General features: G+C 38.7%; 2 protein-coding genes across 6 annotated transcripts in view; one reads left to right on the top strand and one right to left on the bottom strand.

Moving 5' to 3' along the window:
- LOC131689500 (E3 ubiquitin-protein ligase Ubr3) overlaps positions 1-19324 on the bottom strand; it is a 118548-nt gene that overhangs the window by 6669 nt on the left and 92555 nt on the right. The gene's annotated exons all lie outside the window — the stretch shown is intronic.
- The window catches only part of LOC131689510 (uncharacterized), a 36571-nt gene continuing 24324 nt past the window's right edge, over positions 7078-19324 (top strand). For 2 of the 5 annotated variants that reach the window (XM_058974691.1, XM_058974670.1), the window contains exon 1: positions 18751-18942. Coding sequence is in view for 1 of the 5 variants with exons in the window: in XM_058974653.1 (XP_058830636.1) it covers positions 17732-18070; positions 18135-18452 (657 nt within the window). In the remaining 4 variants the exon portion in view is untranslated. Of the gene's footprint in view, positions 7501-17701; positions 18071-18134; positions 18453-18750; positions 18986-19324 lie in introns of those variants that run through there. The other 3 variants (XM_058974702.1, XM_058974661.1, XM_058974653.1) reach the window with 2 other exon arrangements.

The raw sequence follows: 19324 nt of genomic DNA, 5'->3' as shown, positions 1-19324 counted from the left end.
TATCCCTATATTGTGGAAAAATTCCGTAGGATCTCTGGACTCGTTCACGTGCATATTGGGCGAGGATGAAACGGAATCGTTTACACTTTAGAATGTAAAGAACACTAATTCATGTCATAAATGCTTTAACAATTGTAAAGATAGTTCGCAGTAGTTAGAATATCCGGTCAATGAAATTGTTTACTTTCGTAGCTTTTACGATTTGCTAAGTTCCAAGATCATTTTTTGAGTAAAAAAGTGCTAATATTCCGACCGCGGCGACAGATATCCTGCCAAATATCATACATTTGTAGATATCTATACAGTAATCTTCCGTGGCTCCAATCGACATCCCGCAGATCTTTTGGGTCGCAAGATGCGCAGCTGACGGGTACGGCATTTTGTGCTGGTGGAGGTTTCGGAACAGTTTCGGACAATTTTCGGATGATCTTGGACTAATTTTCGAATCATTGTTGGACCAATTTCGGATCAATTTTGTACCGACTTCAGACCATTTTTTTTACCGATTTCGGACTAACTTTGGGTCCTTTTTCGGACATACAATACGGACTAATTGTAGACCAGCTTCTGACCAATTTTTAGACCAATTTCGGACCGATTTCGGTTTAATTTTTTAACTAATTTCGGACCAATCCCCGACCAATTTCGTACCAATTTTGAACTAATTTCGAACAAATTTTTCCAACCAATTTAAAACTAATTTTTGACCAATTTTGAACCAACCTCGGACTAACTTAGGACCATTTTCTGTTTAATTTCGTTCCAACTTTGGACCGGTTAAGGACTAAATTTAGACCAATTTTGAACAAATTTTTAACCAGTTTTGGACTAATTTTGGTCCTAATGTGGTCCAATTTTGGATAATTTTTTTCCAAATTGCCTGCAATCTGACCAATTCTGGACCAATTCTAAAACAATCTCGGAGTTATTGGTTCGATCTTCGATAAATTTTTGACCAATTTCGGGCCAATCGCTGACCAATTTCGGACTAATTTTTCCAATTTACGACCGATCTTTGACCAATTTCGGACCAATTTTGGGCCAGCTTCGGATAAATTTTGGATCAATTTCGGAACAATTTTGGGCCAGTTTGACAATTTTTTAGCTAACTTTGAACCAATTTTGGTCCAATTTGGGATCGGTTTCGGACAAATTTTTGAACAGTTTCGAACCAATTTTTTACCAATCTTTGACCAAATTCGGACCAATTCTAGATCAATTTCGGACCAACCTTGGACCGACTTTTCATGTTATACAGAACGAGTGTTTGTAGTGGTTTTTATGCAAAGTTATACAAAACGTTTGGCTTCGCCTAGTCCAATCTGTTGAACGTTATCAGAACTGAGTGACTTATATCATAAAACTGGAAAAAAGCGACTTCCGAAAAGCTAAGTTTCCTTATTTTTCAGTCCAATGACGGATCTATTTTGGTCCAATTTTGGACCGATTTCGCTCAAAATTTTGAGCAATCTCGGACCAGTTTTGGACCAACCTTCGAGCCAATTTTAGACCAGTTTTGAGCCAATTTTTGGTCCAGTTTCGGTCCAGTTTTTGACCAAATTTAGACCTATTTCTGAACAATTTTGGACCAATATCGGACTAAATTTTGAAGTTGCCGACCAATCTGATCAATTTTGGACAATCTTGAACTAATCTTGGATTAATTTTAAACCAATTTCGGTTCAATTTTAGACTAATTTCGGACAAACTTTTGACAAATTTTGAAGCAATTTTTGACCAGTTTCGGACCAATTTTGAAACATTTTCTACCGATTTTGTAAGTTTTTGACCAATCTTGATCCAAATCCGATCCAATTATGGGCCTATTTTGGACCGATTCATGATTCATGAATTTATGATCAATCTCGGACCAATTTCGAACCAATCTTAAGCCAATTCTGGACCAATTACTTTAGACCAATTTCGGTCCAATTATAAGCTTATTTTGGTCAAATTTTTTAACATACTCGGACCAATTTTGAACCAATTTTTGACCGGTTTCGAGCAAACAATTGTAGACTAATTTTTGATCAATTTCGGACCAAGTTTGGAACAATGTTTTACCAATCTCTGACCAATTTCGGATTAATTTTGATCTCAATTTAGTTCAATTTTGAACCAATTTAGTACTCATTTCGGACCAAACTAAGACTTGTGTCGGTTCAATTTTTGGCCAGCTTCGGACCAATTTTGAACAAAACTCGGATCAATCTCGGGCCAACATCGGAGAAATGCCGAACCAATTTTGAACCGATGTGGAACCAATGTTTTACCAACATCAAAACAATGTCGAGCCAATTTCGGATCAATGTAGGATTAACGTAGGACCAATTTTGGATCAATGTCGATCAAATTTCGCACAAACTTTGAGCAATTTTGGAAAAATTTCCAATTTCGAACCAAAGTCGGGTCAATTTCAGACCAACGCCATCTGATACTCGGACGTAGCACTTCACTGAAGCCATTACCGATTTCGGGCAAATTTGACTGATTTTGGACCAATTCTTGACCAATTTCGTAACAATTTTAGACTAATTTTTCCAATTTTCCACCAATCTTTGACCAGTTTCGGACTAATTTTGAACCAATCTCGAATTAGTTTTGGAACAATTTCGGTTCAAATTCTGACCATATCGAACTAATTTATCAATTTAGACCTATTTTGAAACAGTTTTGGATAAGTTTTGGACCAATTTTGATTAATTTTTTAACAGTTTTAAACCAGTGTCGGACTAATTTTGGTCCCAATTCAGTCAAATTTCGTATTCATTTCGGACCAAATTAGGACCTGTATCCGTTCATTTTTAACCAATTTTGAACCAATTACGGCTCAGTTTTGGACCGCTTTCTGACAAATTTTGTACCGATTTTAAACAAATTTTAAACCAATTTCGGACCCATCCCTGACGAATTTTGGATCAAATTCGTACCAATTTTGAACCAAAATTTTTTCAATTTCCAACCAATCTTTGACCAATTTCAAATTAATTTCGGACTAATTTTGAACCAAACTCGGATTATTTTGGACGAATTTCGGATCAATTCCTAAGCAATTTTGACTAGCTTTGGGTAAATTTTGGTCCCAATTCGGTTCAATTTTTGACCAATTTTGGACCATTTTCAAACCAATGTCAAGCCAACTTTGTATCAATGCATACCCAATATTGAACCAACATCAAACCAATGTCGAGCTATTTCGGATCAATGTTGGACCCATTTCGGACCAATGTCTAGCTAATTTCACACCAACTTTGAGCAACTTTGCACCGACCTTGAAAAAAAAATTGATTCGACGCCGGGCCAATAACAGACCAATGTTCGCTTGATATCGAACTGTTTTGGACCAAGCAGTGACCAATTTCGAATCAAAGTCGAACCAATTTTGGACCAATGTAGCAGCAATGTGGATCCAATTTCGGACCAATGTCCTCTAATACTCGAACGTAGCACATCATTGCCATTACTGCCCTGGTCGGATGTGATGGTTTGTTCGGAAACCTGCAATCGTGTAAAAATAAATTGACCAATATTGGATGACGATGAAAAAAAAATTACAACAATTTTCACTAAATCCTACGCTTAATAAACCTTTTACAAAAATGCTGCGGCTGACGGCGCAGGTGGTTGAGCGGTAAACCTGATCACCAATCATACTACTGCTTGAAATTTTCTGAACTGAAATAACTGTGGTCATGTCTACGTTCGGAAGGGAAGTAAAGTCATTGATCCCGTCCCCTATGTTGATGGGGTTCAGATGGTGGAGTCACCTCTCTGGCGTCGGTGATAGGCATTCAGTACAGGCAGAGAAAGAACTGGGCCCTGCCAAGCGGCCTTGTGCCAGTTTCCCATGGCCTTCAATTCTTTCATAGGCTTGGCGATCAGTTGCTTCTCAATGTTGGCCAAGATAAGCCCTTTGATCGTTTTACGGCATCCCTTAACCATGTCCGATTGCGTGCAAATTTCGCACTTTTTTCGAGGCACTAAAGCTTTTGCACACTAACCGTGATGACTATTTACCCTAATATGTTACACTGAACGAGGGGTTATTGTGATTGTTATGATAAACAATTTGTTGCTTTGGCCAATCATTTGAACGATATCAGAACTGAGTGACTTATATGATGGAACTGGAAAAAAGCGACTTCCGAAAGCCTGAGCTTCATTTTTCCCTTTAATATTGATTCAATGTTACGACTACTTGGTATAATTCGGAAGCAACTAGTCAGTGGCCACCGTATACGAAGCAGCTTCCCTTTTTGCATCCCACATTCACTTTTCTCGTTGGATGATAAAGAAACTCGGCAATTTTTGACGACGCGCGAGAAAAGTTTTTGTTCCATCTGTTTTTTTTTCTTAGTTTGTTTATTTGACACGGCACAATACCTTAGCTTGAAGGTATGACATTTTAGAAGTTTTTTTCTTCCCATCATTTGTAGCGATATAATGAGTGGCAATTTTTAAAACTGTGAACTAACTATCTACGTGCCCGCTCGGAATATTGAGATCGACGGCATGGTCACCGACGCGGAGCCTAATTGCAAAGATTAGCTGAAGAATGCAGGACATCTGAAGAAGCGTCGGCTTAGAGTTTGGAGAAATACGTTAAACTCGAAAGATGAATACTATAATTGGTGCCTCAAAATGGTAATCGACGCATAAGGTCGTTATGCGATGCTAGAGGTTTGACGATTATATTGATCTGTTCCAAAATGGCTGAACAATCCAGATGATCTTGCGGAATGTCAGCAATGAACAACGTCCTTGGAGTATTCCTTCGAAGATACAGGTTTCCAGATGAATCGGTTGACACCGACTTTCACAATTAAGGAGTCGGACAGGATCTTTCTACGGCAACCTACGGAGCGCGAAACGACATTGCACGGACTCGATTCTTTCAACGCCGTTATTCTAGTTTTGGATTCAACCTTCAAAGTAGTATTCCAAAAATTGCTCCCAGATCCTTCATATAACTGACTCGTTCACTTCCAGCAGACAGCAGTCAAAGTAAAGCGGGTCTTTCATCCGTAGAAATAAGATCACCACGCACTTGTTCGGATTTACACATATGTGATTCATACTACACCAATCAATTGCAATGCATTTTTCAATTGAACGGATTAGACGGAATATGTTGAGATCATCTGCGAATGGAGTCTTCGGTATTAGATGTACATCATTGAAGTACAGCAGAAAGATTAACAGACCCAAATGGCTTCCTCGAGGTATTCCTGACGTCCAAGTAAATATCTATACCTCAGTTTGTGAGGCAGAGTAGAAACCGTTGTAGAACACTACAATTGAATCTGCAGACGTGAATCCATGCTAATACTCGCTTAGATGCTGCTTGCCATAGGTTTGTGTAGGTTCCATAATTACCAGGTACGTCAACTTAGAGACGGTACTCAAAAATAGATTTCCAGCATATATGAAAAAAGTTACTGGCAATAGATGCGTGAAAGAAGTGAAGAAGCGCAGTCACTAATTGACGTTGTGCCTTTTAGAATAACTGAAAGAAATTGTCAGGTAATGATTTGAAATACGATTTAAGTCGAGAAGAAGCTCTGATAATCATCGCTGTGACGACGTCGAGAGCACCAAGAGTTTGGCCCTCAAACGAAATTTAGCAGTTAGCAGCGGGTTCAATTTGAGCAGTAGTTTGCTCCTTATCTGTGAACACATTCGCAAGTTTCCAAAAAAAAAAAAAAATGCACATGTGCCTTAGCTAGCCCCTTCGGATGCAACTAGAATTCACGCTGGGTCATTGTCCTTCGGAACTCGCCTTGCTGTTCTCCACATATGCTACGACAAAAATATCCAAAAGTACGAAATCTTTCGAAAATGATCGCTTGAAAATCAATCTACGCCACGAAATGAATATTTCATCTTGACGCAGATCATATGAAATGAACTTCCTCAGTATCCTCGGCAAATACTTCGATCCCAATCGACAATCACCTTATCACTTTTTGCCAGCCAATATCTCGTTGGAAATTACTATGCGCTAGAGGAGTATGCCACTGTATGTCATTGCATCGACGGCCAAGAAAATTGCAATCGTCGAGTTCGCCCTTCGGCTGTTTCAATGATCAAGATCTAGATGGCGCTTCAAGTGATTAGTGAAATGTGCGGTGCTGAGTGCCTTATATGATGGAACTGGAAATAGAAGACGCTTTGCCTTCCGGAAGTCTAAGATTCATTTCCCCTTCAATAATGACTCAATTGGAGAATGGAACCACCCGTACAGCAGCTTTTGTTGCCTAGCAGTCCCCACGACATAATTCGTTGAAAGTAAGCGTACATCATTATTTAACTGATTTAGCGCCCAGCCGTTATTTTTTAGTAATGCTACACCGTACCATTTGAGCTATTGCGTTGTAGAAATATGGCAGACTCTGGATCAACAAATTGTTTGAAATATGTAGGTTGGTAAGAGTACTTATAATAATGTCATAGAACCTTCCAAGAAATGTAATAACTCAATTAAAAAAGTTCCGAAAACAAAATTAAACACGGTTTCCAATTAACAGTGTATGAAACTTGATCGATTCCACCACATCACATAGCTAATATTCGCTACTACAACCACAGCTATGAGTCAGCAATTGATTCGAGCTTCGGACAGCATCGAATTCAACACCATCAACACATAAATTGCTTACCCGCGGGCAACATTCATTGATGTGTTGTGTAGAGTCATAGAGCGGACTACCCACAAAAGCCGTTGATGAACTGGAATAGGTATAGTTTGTTTAGGTTGAATGAAACTAGAAACCACACTCTTTTCCTCTCTTACTTTGTCTCATTCTCTTTGTAAAAGTGAACTACTTTGGTGTAACTCGCATGAATCACTACCAATTTTATGAAACATGAAACAAAGACCCGCATAGTTCGTTTCGAATCATACAACAGCAGGCGGGTGGTAGAGATCATAATGAACAGCAACAGTAATTGGTCGTAGACCGGGCGCAGTGTGACACCGTGATGTGTGTGTGTGTGTGCGGTGGGCAGTTTAGTTGTAGTGCTCAGAACATTGTCCCCTCATAACAACAGACTGAGTGATTGTGCTGGCAGGCAGTAACCGTTTCAGAACTTTTCTAGTCACCGTTCGGGGCGGTTGTTGAGATTCGCGATTCGTACATCCATCTGCCCCATTCCTTTGGAGATTGGACTGATCAGTGGCGAAAGTCTTCAACGCATATCTTCGCGAAAAGAGTGAATCATAGTTATGTCGTAACCAGCTGGTTGCAATTTTACATTTTGTCATTTCACTGACTGGTTTATGTGTGTAGTGCATCATTGGACTCTGAATTCAGCGCAGGCGGAGATGTTTCGTTAGGCGGCAACAACAACAACAACAAACAAAAACAACACAGCCTACTGCAAAAGTTTTAAAGTGGTGTGTGGCCTTCAAAGCGTGCGCCATCATCGCTGAAGACTTGAGGACGAGCGCAATTTGACACAGCGGAAATTCACTAGTAACTGAAACGCACTGAAAAAAAGGTAAGTGTCTATGCGAATCAGCAAAATACCCGCTCCGGCAAAGAAAGTGATTCAGGCGCACACACGCTGAAAGAAAGTGTGCCCCCTTCTTCTATCGTTCATCGTGTGAATGTGAATCAGACGGATGATAATTTCTATCAACGCCAGTGCTGGCCAGTTAGCAACCGCAACAACTGGTTATCGCTTTCCGTGTAGTCCAGCGAGAGACCCTAATTGAACAATTGCTGTTCGGGGATATGTCGTATGAATTGGCGCGATGCATCCTGCGTGGGGAGAAATGGGTGAAGATCGCGTGTAAAATTTTTCTTATCGTAAAAGTGTGGGTGGAAGTTACGGTCGCATCAGACTTTGGGCTGGCGATAGTAAGTTGGGTCCAAACAGTTCTAATCAGTAATGGCAACTTTTTGAAGTTCATTGACATTTCGTTTTTTCGTTGTGTCGTTATTTCATATAGCAGTGAAGTAGAATAAACTGGTCTTATAAGTAAAAAAATGTCCGTTTAGGCCACCAGTGCAAATCACTTGCCCAATCCGATTTTTTTTTAATCAGGTGAAAGTAAACGTGGTCCAAGCTTTAGAGCAAAAACAATAACTAATTACTACTCAGTTCTGGCTGTTCATCCCTTGTCGTACACCAGCCTAATGAGAAATTTTGAGTTTTCACATATCTAGATAAACATGTTTAAAGGGCATAACGCAAATGAGAGCCTCTCTGTGTCTACTTTTTCTTTCGATTATTACGGCGTCATCATAAAACTTTCCAACATTGTTTTAATAAATATCGAAAAACTCCGATGTCGTCTAGCATATTATGATAAGAGTTAATAAGTTATTGACGGAAGAGAAAGTAAACACAGAGAGGCTCTCATTTGCGATATGCCCTTTTCACATGTTTATCCAGACTTTGGTAGTTTATAGCTTTATTTGAAGGTGAGCAATTGCTACGTTTTAGTGTCTAATAATGAGGTGAAATAGCTTTCGTCTTTTTTGCAATAACTCTCGTCGAAATTGCTATTGCAACGAAACTGTTTTGAGAAATTAGTAGACGCGTTGTTGCACTTTCTATGACGCACTAGAAATTTTTGTATTTGAGTAAAGTGACAGCAAGACTAGGAAAGCTAAAATTCAACTGGTTCCAAATCGATACAAATTTTCTTTAGAAATCCATCAAATTTGGTGCGTTCGTTGACGAAGATGAAGATATTTGCCTTAAAAACAGCTCATGAAATAAAGAATGAAAAAATTGGTGATTATTCGTTCAACAAATATAAATACCTGCTGCTTATACGATTTTCTGCCATATTTTATTTTTGTTTTTGTCATCATCGAAGTGAAAACGAGGGGGTAAATATTTTTGTTGAATGTAAATTCGAAATATATTTCATTCTTTGGTTCATGAGCTGTTCTTTAAGATAATTATTTTCTTCTTCTGTAATAAAAATATAGAAGAGAACAATCTATGGTTCCCGTGCGTACTTTCTAAGTGCAATTGACGTGAATGAGTTTTTTCTGAGCTTGCTTTAGTATTGTTCCTATTATCGGAATTTGAAGCTGCTAGAAAAGGATTTGCTCCCTGTATTCAGTGCACTTACCCAAAATCTAGTACGAATAATGAGACATTATCTATTCGAAGTTTTACTTCGATTTTTAACAACAGCCTCCAGTTGTATTTAAGGTTTGTTTTTGTGTTGATTTAGTAAGTTTTTCCATTGTGACAGCAATATGATATTTTATGCCTCATGTTCATTATCCCGAGCAAACGGAAAGCCCGAATTATGGTCCCAAGCTAATGGTGAACATAGGTGTGTGAAATGGGTTCAATCCATTTAAATACCATCACCATGGCCTGGTTATTCCATTTTAAAATAATATTTTGAGAAAATTTATGGATTATTGAGACCATTTCACTAGTATATGTGGCGCACAAACATCGATTTCATATACATTTTCTATCCATTAAAAAGCCATATGCGGTGTTTAATAAGTATCCGTCTGCTAAATTGTGTTTTACAGCTATTGGAGTGGTATATTCTAGGTGTTTTTTAAACCATCCATCCTAATGGATTATGTGCCTTCATTTAACGATACCATTTAAGAGGGAAATCTAAAAAAACCGAAGGAGAAACTTGTTGAGTATTACAGTAACTCATCGAATACAACGGTCAAAAGATTAACATACATCGTGCGAGCAAAATTAGCGAACCGCCTTCCTACAAACCGACCAGTGGGAATAACGCCTCAAAACAATTGACAAAATCGATCTTCCAGTAATCGACAAATTTGAATTTTGTGATATAGCTGACACCGTAGGCATCCCAGCAGAACGTGTCTTTAACATGTTACATCACCACATGCGTTGACTGGTGCTCAAAAACAAGCATTATGCTCCGACCGAATTAGACTGCGAAATCATTTCACAGGCTCCTTATTCTTTGGATATGGCCCCAGGGTTACCATATTCACAGATTTTTCTGTAATGTCACAGATTTTTTTTACAATTTTCGATCGCAGATTCTTTTTCACAGATGACAGATTTTTGGCATTTTGATAAAAATTTCACAGATTTTTGGAAATATTGTGATTTTTCACAGATTTTTTGGCAATTTATCACAGATTTTTTCCTGTTTTAGTCATCGCTGATGGTAAAAAGATTTTTTTGGCCGAAACACAGATTTCAATGTGGCATCCCCGATGGCCCCTAGTAACTATTGTCTGTCTCCGAATCTTTTTTACTGAAATGATAATGGTCTGCATATTTTGGAGGGCCTGACGCCAGGTACTATAAATAGGAATAGTGTGCGGGTTAGTACAATGCACAGTAACCAAGAATGTGAATTTGGCAGGAATTTTAACTTTTTGCTAAAACTAAACAACCTATGACTTATTAAACGTATTATATGTACAGGAAAGCTTTAGAGTATTCCTCAAATTATTATATACCTTTTGCAATTTTAAATTAATTATGGAATTGGCGTTTCGACTTCGTCTCATCAGAATCCGACACTAAAATAGTGACAGGACTAAGCTAGCGCCAGAATGACGCTATCTCCAAAAAACAGAGACACAATTTAAGTGTTTGCTCAGGAACACAAATTGTGTCTCCATTTTTTTTTTTTTGGAGCAAGCGTCAATTCGGTGCTAGCTTAGTCCTGTCACTAAGTTAGGGTCGGATTCTGATGAGACGAAATCGAAATGCAAATTTCATAACTAATTTAGTTATACGTTTTGTGTTTTTTACGCGCAAAGATGGTTTTAAACAATTTTCCTCTTCACGGAGAAAAAATAGTATTTACTGAAATTGTTCTCCACTAAGGATAAATATAGCATTTTGTAGTTTTTATTTCTTGTTTCTTGATGACGGGCTATTCCGAAAAATGTATCTTTGTTTACTCGTAGTTAAAATGCACATTACGACTAGACAACGTTAGTAACTTATGAAAATCAGGTTGCACTATGTTAATAGAATTTTATGTGGAAAAAGAAGTGAGTCAAGGAATCAAAAAATAGGCAGAATTTGAGTTAAATTGGACCATACTTTCCCATCAGCAAACCAAAGCTTCTGCGCTTACCTTCCGAGACATCAATCGGAACAAGCCAGTTACTTTAGGCGTTCACACAAGTTGTGTGACTGTTTGGATTTAATGTCTTAGCTCTAGGCTTATTTTATATGTTAGCTTGGATTTCTCGTCTACTTGGCTTCAAGTTGGCGCTAGTTACTGATGAGATGAATTTGTATTTATAATATTGTATTATAAATATGTAGGATTTTAACTGGTTTAACCAAATTCCCCCCTTTTCCGAAAGTCTTTCTCTTGATTGTCGTGGAAAGTCAAATAAATACGCGAAAAAATCTCCACAAGACGTCAACAAGTCTTGTTCGAGAGATATATGATATTTGACATTATTTCGTGATTTTGAAGATGCGATTTTTTTTAAAGCGAAATAAATTTCTCGCTGAGTAAATCTGCTAAAACAAATACTTCAACTGTCCAGGAAAGCGCCCTATTGATACGGAATTTAATTTTTCAGAAACCTATTTTAAGCTATTTCCGGTACCAGCGTAACGGATTAGGCACTAAACCCAAATGATTTCTGAGCTCAGGATAACATTTGTTGTTAAGCTTTCGAATTTGTTGGTTCATCATCGATTTATTTTACGACTCCACAGCTAAATATGAATAAATCTAAATGTTTACAATTTGTAATTAGCTCAAAAATTTCCATTCTGAATTGTGGCCGAGTTGGCCATATGAGAGGTTTTAATAGGAGTACTACGAAAGGCCGAATCACATAAGGCCGAAACACAAAAGGCCGAAATCACTAAAGGTCATTGTAGTAACCCATGGTGTTATTGATGAGCTGGTGCATATCATAACTTGAATTCATTGCAGAAAACTGCTTTAATTTCTTTTTGATTTAATTAAATTAAATTAGGTTAAATTCAAAAGAACAGCTCATGTTAAAAAGAAGGAAAAATACCGTAAAAGATAGTAGGTACCATTCATAAATGACGTAGCATTTTTCGAGTGGTTTTTAATACCGCCCTCCCCCATCGTAACATTTCGTCACAAACCTCTAAATACCCCCTCACCAACCCCCACCCCCCCGTGTCACCGTAATTTTTTTTTAAATAAGGTGATGTTAGGGGAATACTTTAAAACAAAAACTACTTAGCATGACATGACCCCCAACCCCCCGGTCATCCCACATCATCACAAAGTACAAAACTCCCCCATATAATGCTACGTCATTTATGGAAGGTCCCGTATAATAATGAACATGGCATTATTTCTAAAAATCGGTTTAACGTTTATTGACCACTTATCGTTAAATTATGCACTATCCACATTGCATATTTTCTGATTAGGTCTTTTCGGTATTTTGGGGTAGGTTAGAACGATGCTGGGTCATTAGTCCAAGGGTAATCCGGTCGAAGAACATAAGACCAAATAGGCATTAGAACGAGACACACTAGGCCGAATGCACCGAACAGGGTGTGAAATAAAGTCTCTGGAACTGAAAACCAGATTTTAACGAATTATCAGCTTTCAATGAAAGACAATTTGATTGGAACTTTTGAAGCTATTGTTTAGCATATTTACGTCATCTTGCTCGCCGTAAATATGCAGCGTATATGAAGGTGCTGAGTCATTGGGCCGCAAGCCGAATGTCGTTCGACCGAATGCCGTTAGGCTGACTGCCATTAGGCCGAAGGCGTCACTAGGCCGAAAGGGTCATTAGGTCGAATGGTCCAAAGAGAATCATAAGTATGTAGAGCGGTTGGAACTGAAAACTTTCAATGAAGGGTGATTTTTTACGATTTCTTTCAATAGAATAATAATGTTTATAATATTTCTCGTTACGTATTAGCCGCTGTAATGGAATAAATAAACAACCGCGACGCCATCGCTTTATTCCCGTTTCAATACCCGCACCTCTTCTCATTAGCAGTGACGATTCTTCAACCATCACTGTGCAGTAGCATAAAATGTTGCATAAATTACGGATGCTAGTTTCGAATCCAGCAAAAAGAGAGGAAATTTTTATTCCCGCTATTCTAGTTGTTCATTTTTTTTTATTTCGATTATAAAGGTTTTAACGATAGGGTCACTCGCCCTTTTTTCAGGACAGAAAAAATCTCTAACCCTATGTGCGGGGTTGGCAATCGAAACCAGGTGAGCTGCGTATAAGGCAATTGATTAACCAACTACACTATGTTCATTATTTCGATTTGTGAGTGATACAGAAACATGGCTAAAACGCTCAAAACTCTCTTGGTTTTACGCTTGAATACCAATTCTATTGAGAAAGCACAGAAAATACATTTATTTTGATGCATTCGTTACCAAAGATAATATTTACCTTAAAGAGCAGCTCATGAAATAAAGAATGAATACACAACATATACAAATAGGGTAATTATTCCTATTCGGCTACCCTTCGAAGCCGTTGGTTTGAACAGACTCTGCTATCTTTATGCAACGCATAAAAATGGTCGAGTTGCACTCATCCGATTACAGTTAAGTTTTGTTATTATCTCAAATGTACAATATGCTATTACGAAAAATATTGGAAGAATTTCTTGAAGCAGCAAATGAGCATATTTGTTGAAATAACAATTTCATTCTTTGCTTCATGAGCTGCTCTTTAAGACAATCATTTTCTTCTGTTTCTTCTGCAAGAAAAGTGCTACCTGCATTCAGCACATTATTCCAAATGGTAGTACGAATTATGAGACACACGTTACCATTACGTTTTACTAGGATTTTAAACGGTAGGAGATTTTCATTACAGTTTTGTGATTGTACTGTTTCTTGGAATAAAAAGTAGAAAAATTCCCAATTCAATATGAGGGTGAAAATATCATTATATTTAAATGAGCGTGTTAGTATCTTTTAAATTTCAAAGTAACTACCACAAACGACGGAAACATGTCTTTTATTAGTGACGATCTGATTGTGTTTTCCATTATTCACTGTGTGCCGACATAATTACACTGTTCGGCAAGAAAAACTCACTTGAGATTACATATTGTTCTTCAAAATGTAGAAGAAAAATTATGCTTATGACTTTTTTCCATCTGTCTCTCGTACGCCAAAATAAAGAGCAATTGAAGAATTATGACGTTTTGACGTTAGGGTCGCCTTTTTTCATTGATGTGGTGGGTTGGGAATCGAACACAGGTGAGCTGCGTGCCAATTATCAACTACGCTATGCCCGCCCCCATTTTTTATTATCTATTAAATAGCCACTCAGGGATTGAAAATTAGAAACAAGATAAAATAATCAAGTTAGTGGCTATTAATATTGTACATTCGAGTAATGAATTGACTGGAGTAATCAAATTTTGCATGCAACGTCTCTTTTTCAGGCTATAAACTTTTATTTCGTTTTATATCTCAAAACCCTGAAAACATAGGTATATTCTATGTGTCTTCTATAAAGTTGTTTTTAATGGCATTCTCATCGTTTTGCTGAAGCAACCAAAGTTAATTCTTCATAAATACATCTAGGATTTGCCAAAAATTATTTTATGGGAAAACACTCTGTACGATGTTGTAAAACTGCTTCGAATCATTCGAATTTTCTCAATTTTCAATCCAACTTTAATAATTGATAATACTATAAATTATCAAATGTTTTCATGCTGAACAATGTTAGTTTTTGGTCTAAGTCACGTATGTATTTGATTTGCTGTTGGTCTTTATCTATAAAAGAACGAACACTGCTTATGTAGCTAACTCTGTCTGAAATAGTCTGGTAAGCTTTGGTATTTCCACGTCGCATTCGAGAGATTTTCTGAAAATTGTTTATTATGTTATTTATTGAAGTCACTTCAAAATATGGAATTGGCGTACATCTTTCCGATTAATTGGTGCAAATGTTTTAAAATTCAGTTTAGTACAATGCCAGTTATTAACGTTCAAAAACTATCACTCCAGTTTTTTTTCTCGAATCTTTACAAGTGGGCCACTATATTTAAAGGTTAGTCGGATTCACTATAAAGCGATTATTGGCGCCGGTTTATTGATGGTTTACCGTCAAAAACATCGATCAACTATCTATGGAATGTTGCTAAAAAGAGCTAATATTGTGCAATGACAGAACACACGGTATATTAGAGACGACGGATTGTAGATTTTGCAAGGAAGGTGCGTGGCACCTTTCTGACATTATTCGTTTGCTATACAACCCGGAAACTACTCAACCTATCTAGGGGACGGGTTGGTAAATAGTTGGTAAATCGATTGCCTTGTACGCAGCTCACCTGGGTTCGATTCCTAACCCCACACATAGGGTTAGTTTTTTCCAAAGGTGATTGTTCTAACCCGAAAAGAGGCGAATGACCCTAAGGTTAAAACCTCTATAATAAAAATAAATAAATAAAAAAGATACTCGACCTATTGGGCACGACAAACCCTGACAACTCGACTGCCAAAAAGTAACGACGAGGACTCTCCACTGTGGGACAACTGTGGTCCCTTTTCTCACCAGACTGCAACGCGATTGGACGTATCGGTAAGTCACTGGTTATCCCGCCTATCAAAAGCTCATAACTAACTAATATCTCCCGTTGGAACTTGTTTCAATTTTCTGTTATTTATTTATTTATAGATATTGTCAGATTCCATTCTCGTGCAGAAAAATGAGCACGATATGTCGCCGGAAATAAATTAGAGTTCTTGAGTCGGACAGATTCCAATTAAAATTGTTGAAAAATCCTTCCGATCCACAAGTCGCTTATCGGATTTATTCCGTAAGTTTCTACAACAGAACATTACACCACGATAACAAAACTTCCGACCACAATTCGTATCGGCCGATTGCGTTAGTATCCTATGTCTGGAAACTGTTGGAGAAAATTATCCCTCGACACCCAGACAACTGGATTGAGGTAAACGGCTGGCTTATGATGCGTTGTGAGGTGAAATGAAGCTACCATTACTCCAAGGTTTGTTCAGTGGATATAGGTAGATCTACTGTAGCCTCAAAACGAGATGCCGCAAAGTTGGAAATTCTCGCTGTTTCTGAAGAAAGGGTTTGATGAACACATAAGGATGCATCAAGTCTGATAAAATTAAATGCAAAAGATGGTTGTGGTAAGGAGGCATAATATTGTCACTTCAAAATTGGAATAAGAAAGACGGATATGCGGCATTTACAAAAATGGTCGTAGGATAGGGGAGAGTAAGACGTATCTCGAACAATACATTTTGACTTCTTTCGGTACAATATTGTAATAATACAAAAAAAAAGCCCAATGTTACGCAATCTGACAGAATTTTACTTTGTATTCGTAAAAGAAATATATCCATCTTTCCAATTTTGTCCGGTTGACTCCACATGGTACCAAATTTAAATACCCGTGTCAATCCACCTAGTGGTACAATAGTTCCTTAATTCTACGGTAGCGTAGATTCGTGAGAAAACACACAGCTTCGAACATGATTAGTGACGTATCGACCCTGATTTATACATTACAAATTTGATTTTTTTTTATAAGAATCGTGTTACGAAGTCGTGATTTGCTGAATTTAATTTTTTTTCGCTTAAGAAGAGAATCATTGAACTCGCACCGAAATTCCCAAAAATATCGAAATAAAAAGTTACGTTCAGAAGTGTAATCCAACATACTTCCATAAAACCAAAAGATTATAGGATTATCATATTAACATGGTACTCTATATTCAGTAAAACAGTTATGTTGTTCCTTCTTTGAAACATGAGCTGTGTTTCCTAGGTCCAAATCTAGCTAAATAATATTCGACCACACAGCTTTTCGTCGTGCAATTACCCATTCGGCACAAACGGATTTCAACGAATTGACGTAAAACCGTTTTTGTTATTAAAATATTTCGGCATTCCCTGGTTGCACGGTATTTTTCTTAGTCTTTGAAAAAATTAGTCTTTCCAGTCCTTAACCAGACGCTCGCTCCGTTGTCACGCCCGATCCTGAGATATTTCTGAATGTAAACACGTCAACGAATTTCGATCCCATAAACAGACTGAGAACGTATATTATCAGTACAATATGCATTCCACAGCGAAATGCAATACTAGGTATAATTTCACTGACTGTAAACAATCGTTAGCATATCAAAACAAAGCAGCGTTGAAGCGACGAGGGCGAATCAATCGTGGCGGCGGCAGCTGCCGTAGAATTTCTAAAGCGCAACTTATTAAGTGCATTTCCGGTGAACAGCGGACGGACGTGATTTAATGGATCATTTGGCACCTTTTCGTCGATTGTACGAAACCATCGCTTTCTGGGGTTGGAGTTTGTTTAGCCACTCTAAGGTTTGTTCAAAATCGTGACCCAGAGAAATGAGACTTTACTGGATAAATCTAACAAGTGGGAAGATGATGTAACAAAGACCCATTCCGATGTAAACTGATTCTGTTGTAGCAAATTATGCAATTTAATCGCAATTCCGGAAGAGCTCGCACTTCAACCCAGTATGAGGTCACGATCATTTTCCCCCTTTCTTCAAATCTGTCTTTTCGCAACAGTAGTCATCTATAATAGTTCACAGTGTTTTGTTCGTGGGAAAACTGATAACAGCGCAGCAGCAGCTGCCAATTGTGCGAGTTATGGGGAACGAACGATAACCACTCTATCGACCGGACTGATTCATCTCCAACCGAATGTTTCACTAGCGGAATTAACTTCCTCTTTTTTTTCTCTCCCCCCGCAATTTTAGACTCTACTGGGTCATGCTTCCCCTCGCACGATGAGACTAACTAAGCAATACTCAACGACTGCCGCCGTCACCTCAAATGCTAGCAGCAGCAGCAAACTAACCCGGTCGCTGTTGACCAGCTTCAGCTGCTTGCTCCTGCTGTTCACTCTCACCAACCATGTTCGCCCAGTTCGAACCGAAGTAGCTTCGGTGGCAAGCGTTATTTCGGTGCTACACCTAGGCAAGGAAGTGATTTCCAGCATCATCGAAACCTGGGACCTGGTGGAGGAGGTCGGCGACATCCATCTGCCCTTCAAGCGCAACAAGGACGAGAAGATTCTGAGGAAGATGTACGAACTTAGCCAGCAAATTGCTGCCAGCGAGGATCAGGTTGGTTTCCGTTAAACATTGATTTAATCTAAACATTAACTGTCGTTTTTTTTTGTCCGCATAGTTCGCCAACACGGCCCAGGCCACGGTTGAGACCCTACTCAAACAGCTTGCGATCGATTCGCGACTCGAGAATCAACTGCAGGAGTTGGCCGATCTGATGAATCGGGTTAGCCATCGGGAGCTGGTGATGCGTTCGTACGTCGAATCGGAGGAAAAGGTCGAACAGCTCACGCTGGAATCGTTCTGTCGTAGCACCGTGGCACACGATGTTAATAGTGTGCCGGAGCTGGTTTCACGAATTGATCTGCTAGTGTCCGGATCGAGGGAACTGCCGTTTAAGAAGCCGGGAGTGCTGGAACTGTTGCAGTATGCTACGGAGGTAAGAATTTTAAAGAAGTAAATTAAAGTACACGAAAAAAGAGTGTTCTCAAATTCGCGAATTACATGGTAAAAACCTAACGTTCAGTTTCAACAACTCAGACATAGATGTCACTACCGTGTAGATTCAGGATGAACTTCTAAGTGGTACTCATTCTCTCACTGATCGGTTCGCCTTCCCAAGTCTCATCTTATTCGCTCACCACGATGGCGTCTCTCTTTCGCTCGATCGTAAACAGAACAAACAGGTCTCTCACATTCGCACTGTCGACGTTCGGCGACCGGTTCATTTCAGCTCAGTTCAGTCCACGAGTGACATTCAAGTTGATTGAACGTGTTTCCGCCGTATTGTTACACTCGCGTCGCTCTGACATTATTGCCTCTACCTACTGGTTACCCGTGCTAAATTGCTGCTACCCTGAATATTGAGCCGCAGCTAGTAGGAATAAAGAAGAAATTTTGCAAATCGTGAAAGTTTTCCGGTGGAATAGGTAGTGTGATTGATTTTCTGATAACCATCCACGGGTGTAGGAGGTGAGGTGTGGTGGTTAAGAACCTAAAATTGGATGTGATTTGTGGCGGCTGCTTACACGATCGACAGGATTATTTAGAACAGACCAGCTGCATAATTCATGATGCCGTTCTACCACCAGCCGATGATAGTGCCAAGGTCATGTCGTACGCAGTAATCTACCGAGTCATAGCAGTAAGACCGACCAATCGACCGACACACAGGACGAGAGTCTTACACGAGGAAGAGAAGTAGCTTTTGTAGCTTGTGTCATATTCGGAGGAACGTGGCGGCGGTGGAACGGTTCCGCACAAGTACTACTCTGTACACGCCACAGTCACAGACAATGGACTGATGCGAGG

This window comes from Topomyia yanbarensis, chromosome 1 (assembly GCF_030247195.1).
Source record: "Topomyia yanbarensis strain Yona2022 chromosome 1, ASM3024719v1, whole genome shotgun sequence".
NCBI lineage: Eukaryota > Metazoa > Arthropoda > Insecta > Diptera > Culicidae > Topomyia > Topomyia yanbarensis.
Note: the sequence above shows the minus strand (reverse complement) of the source record. Positions and strands in the feature narration are given on the sequence as shown.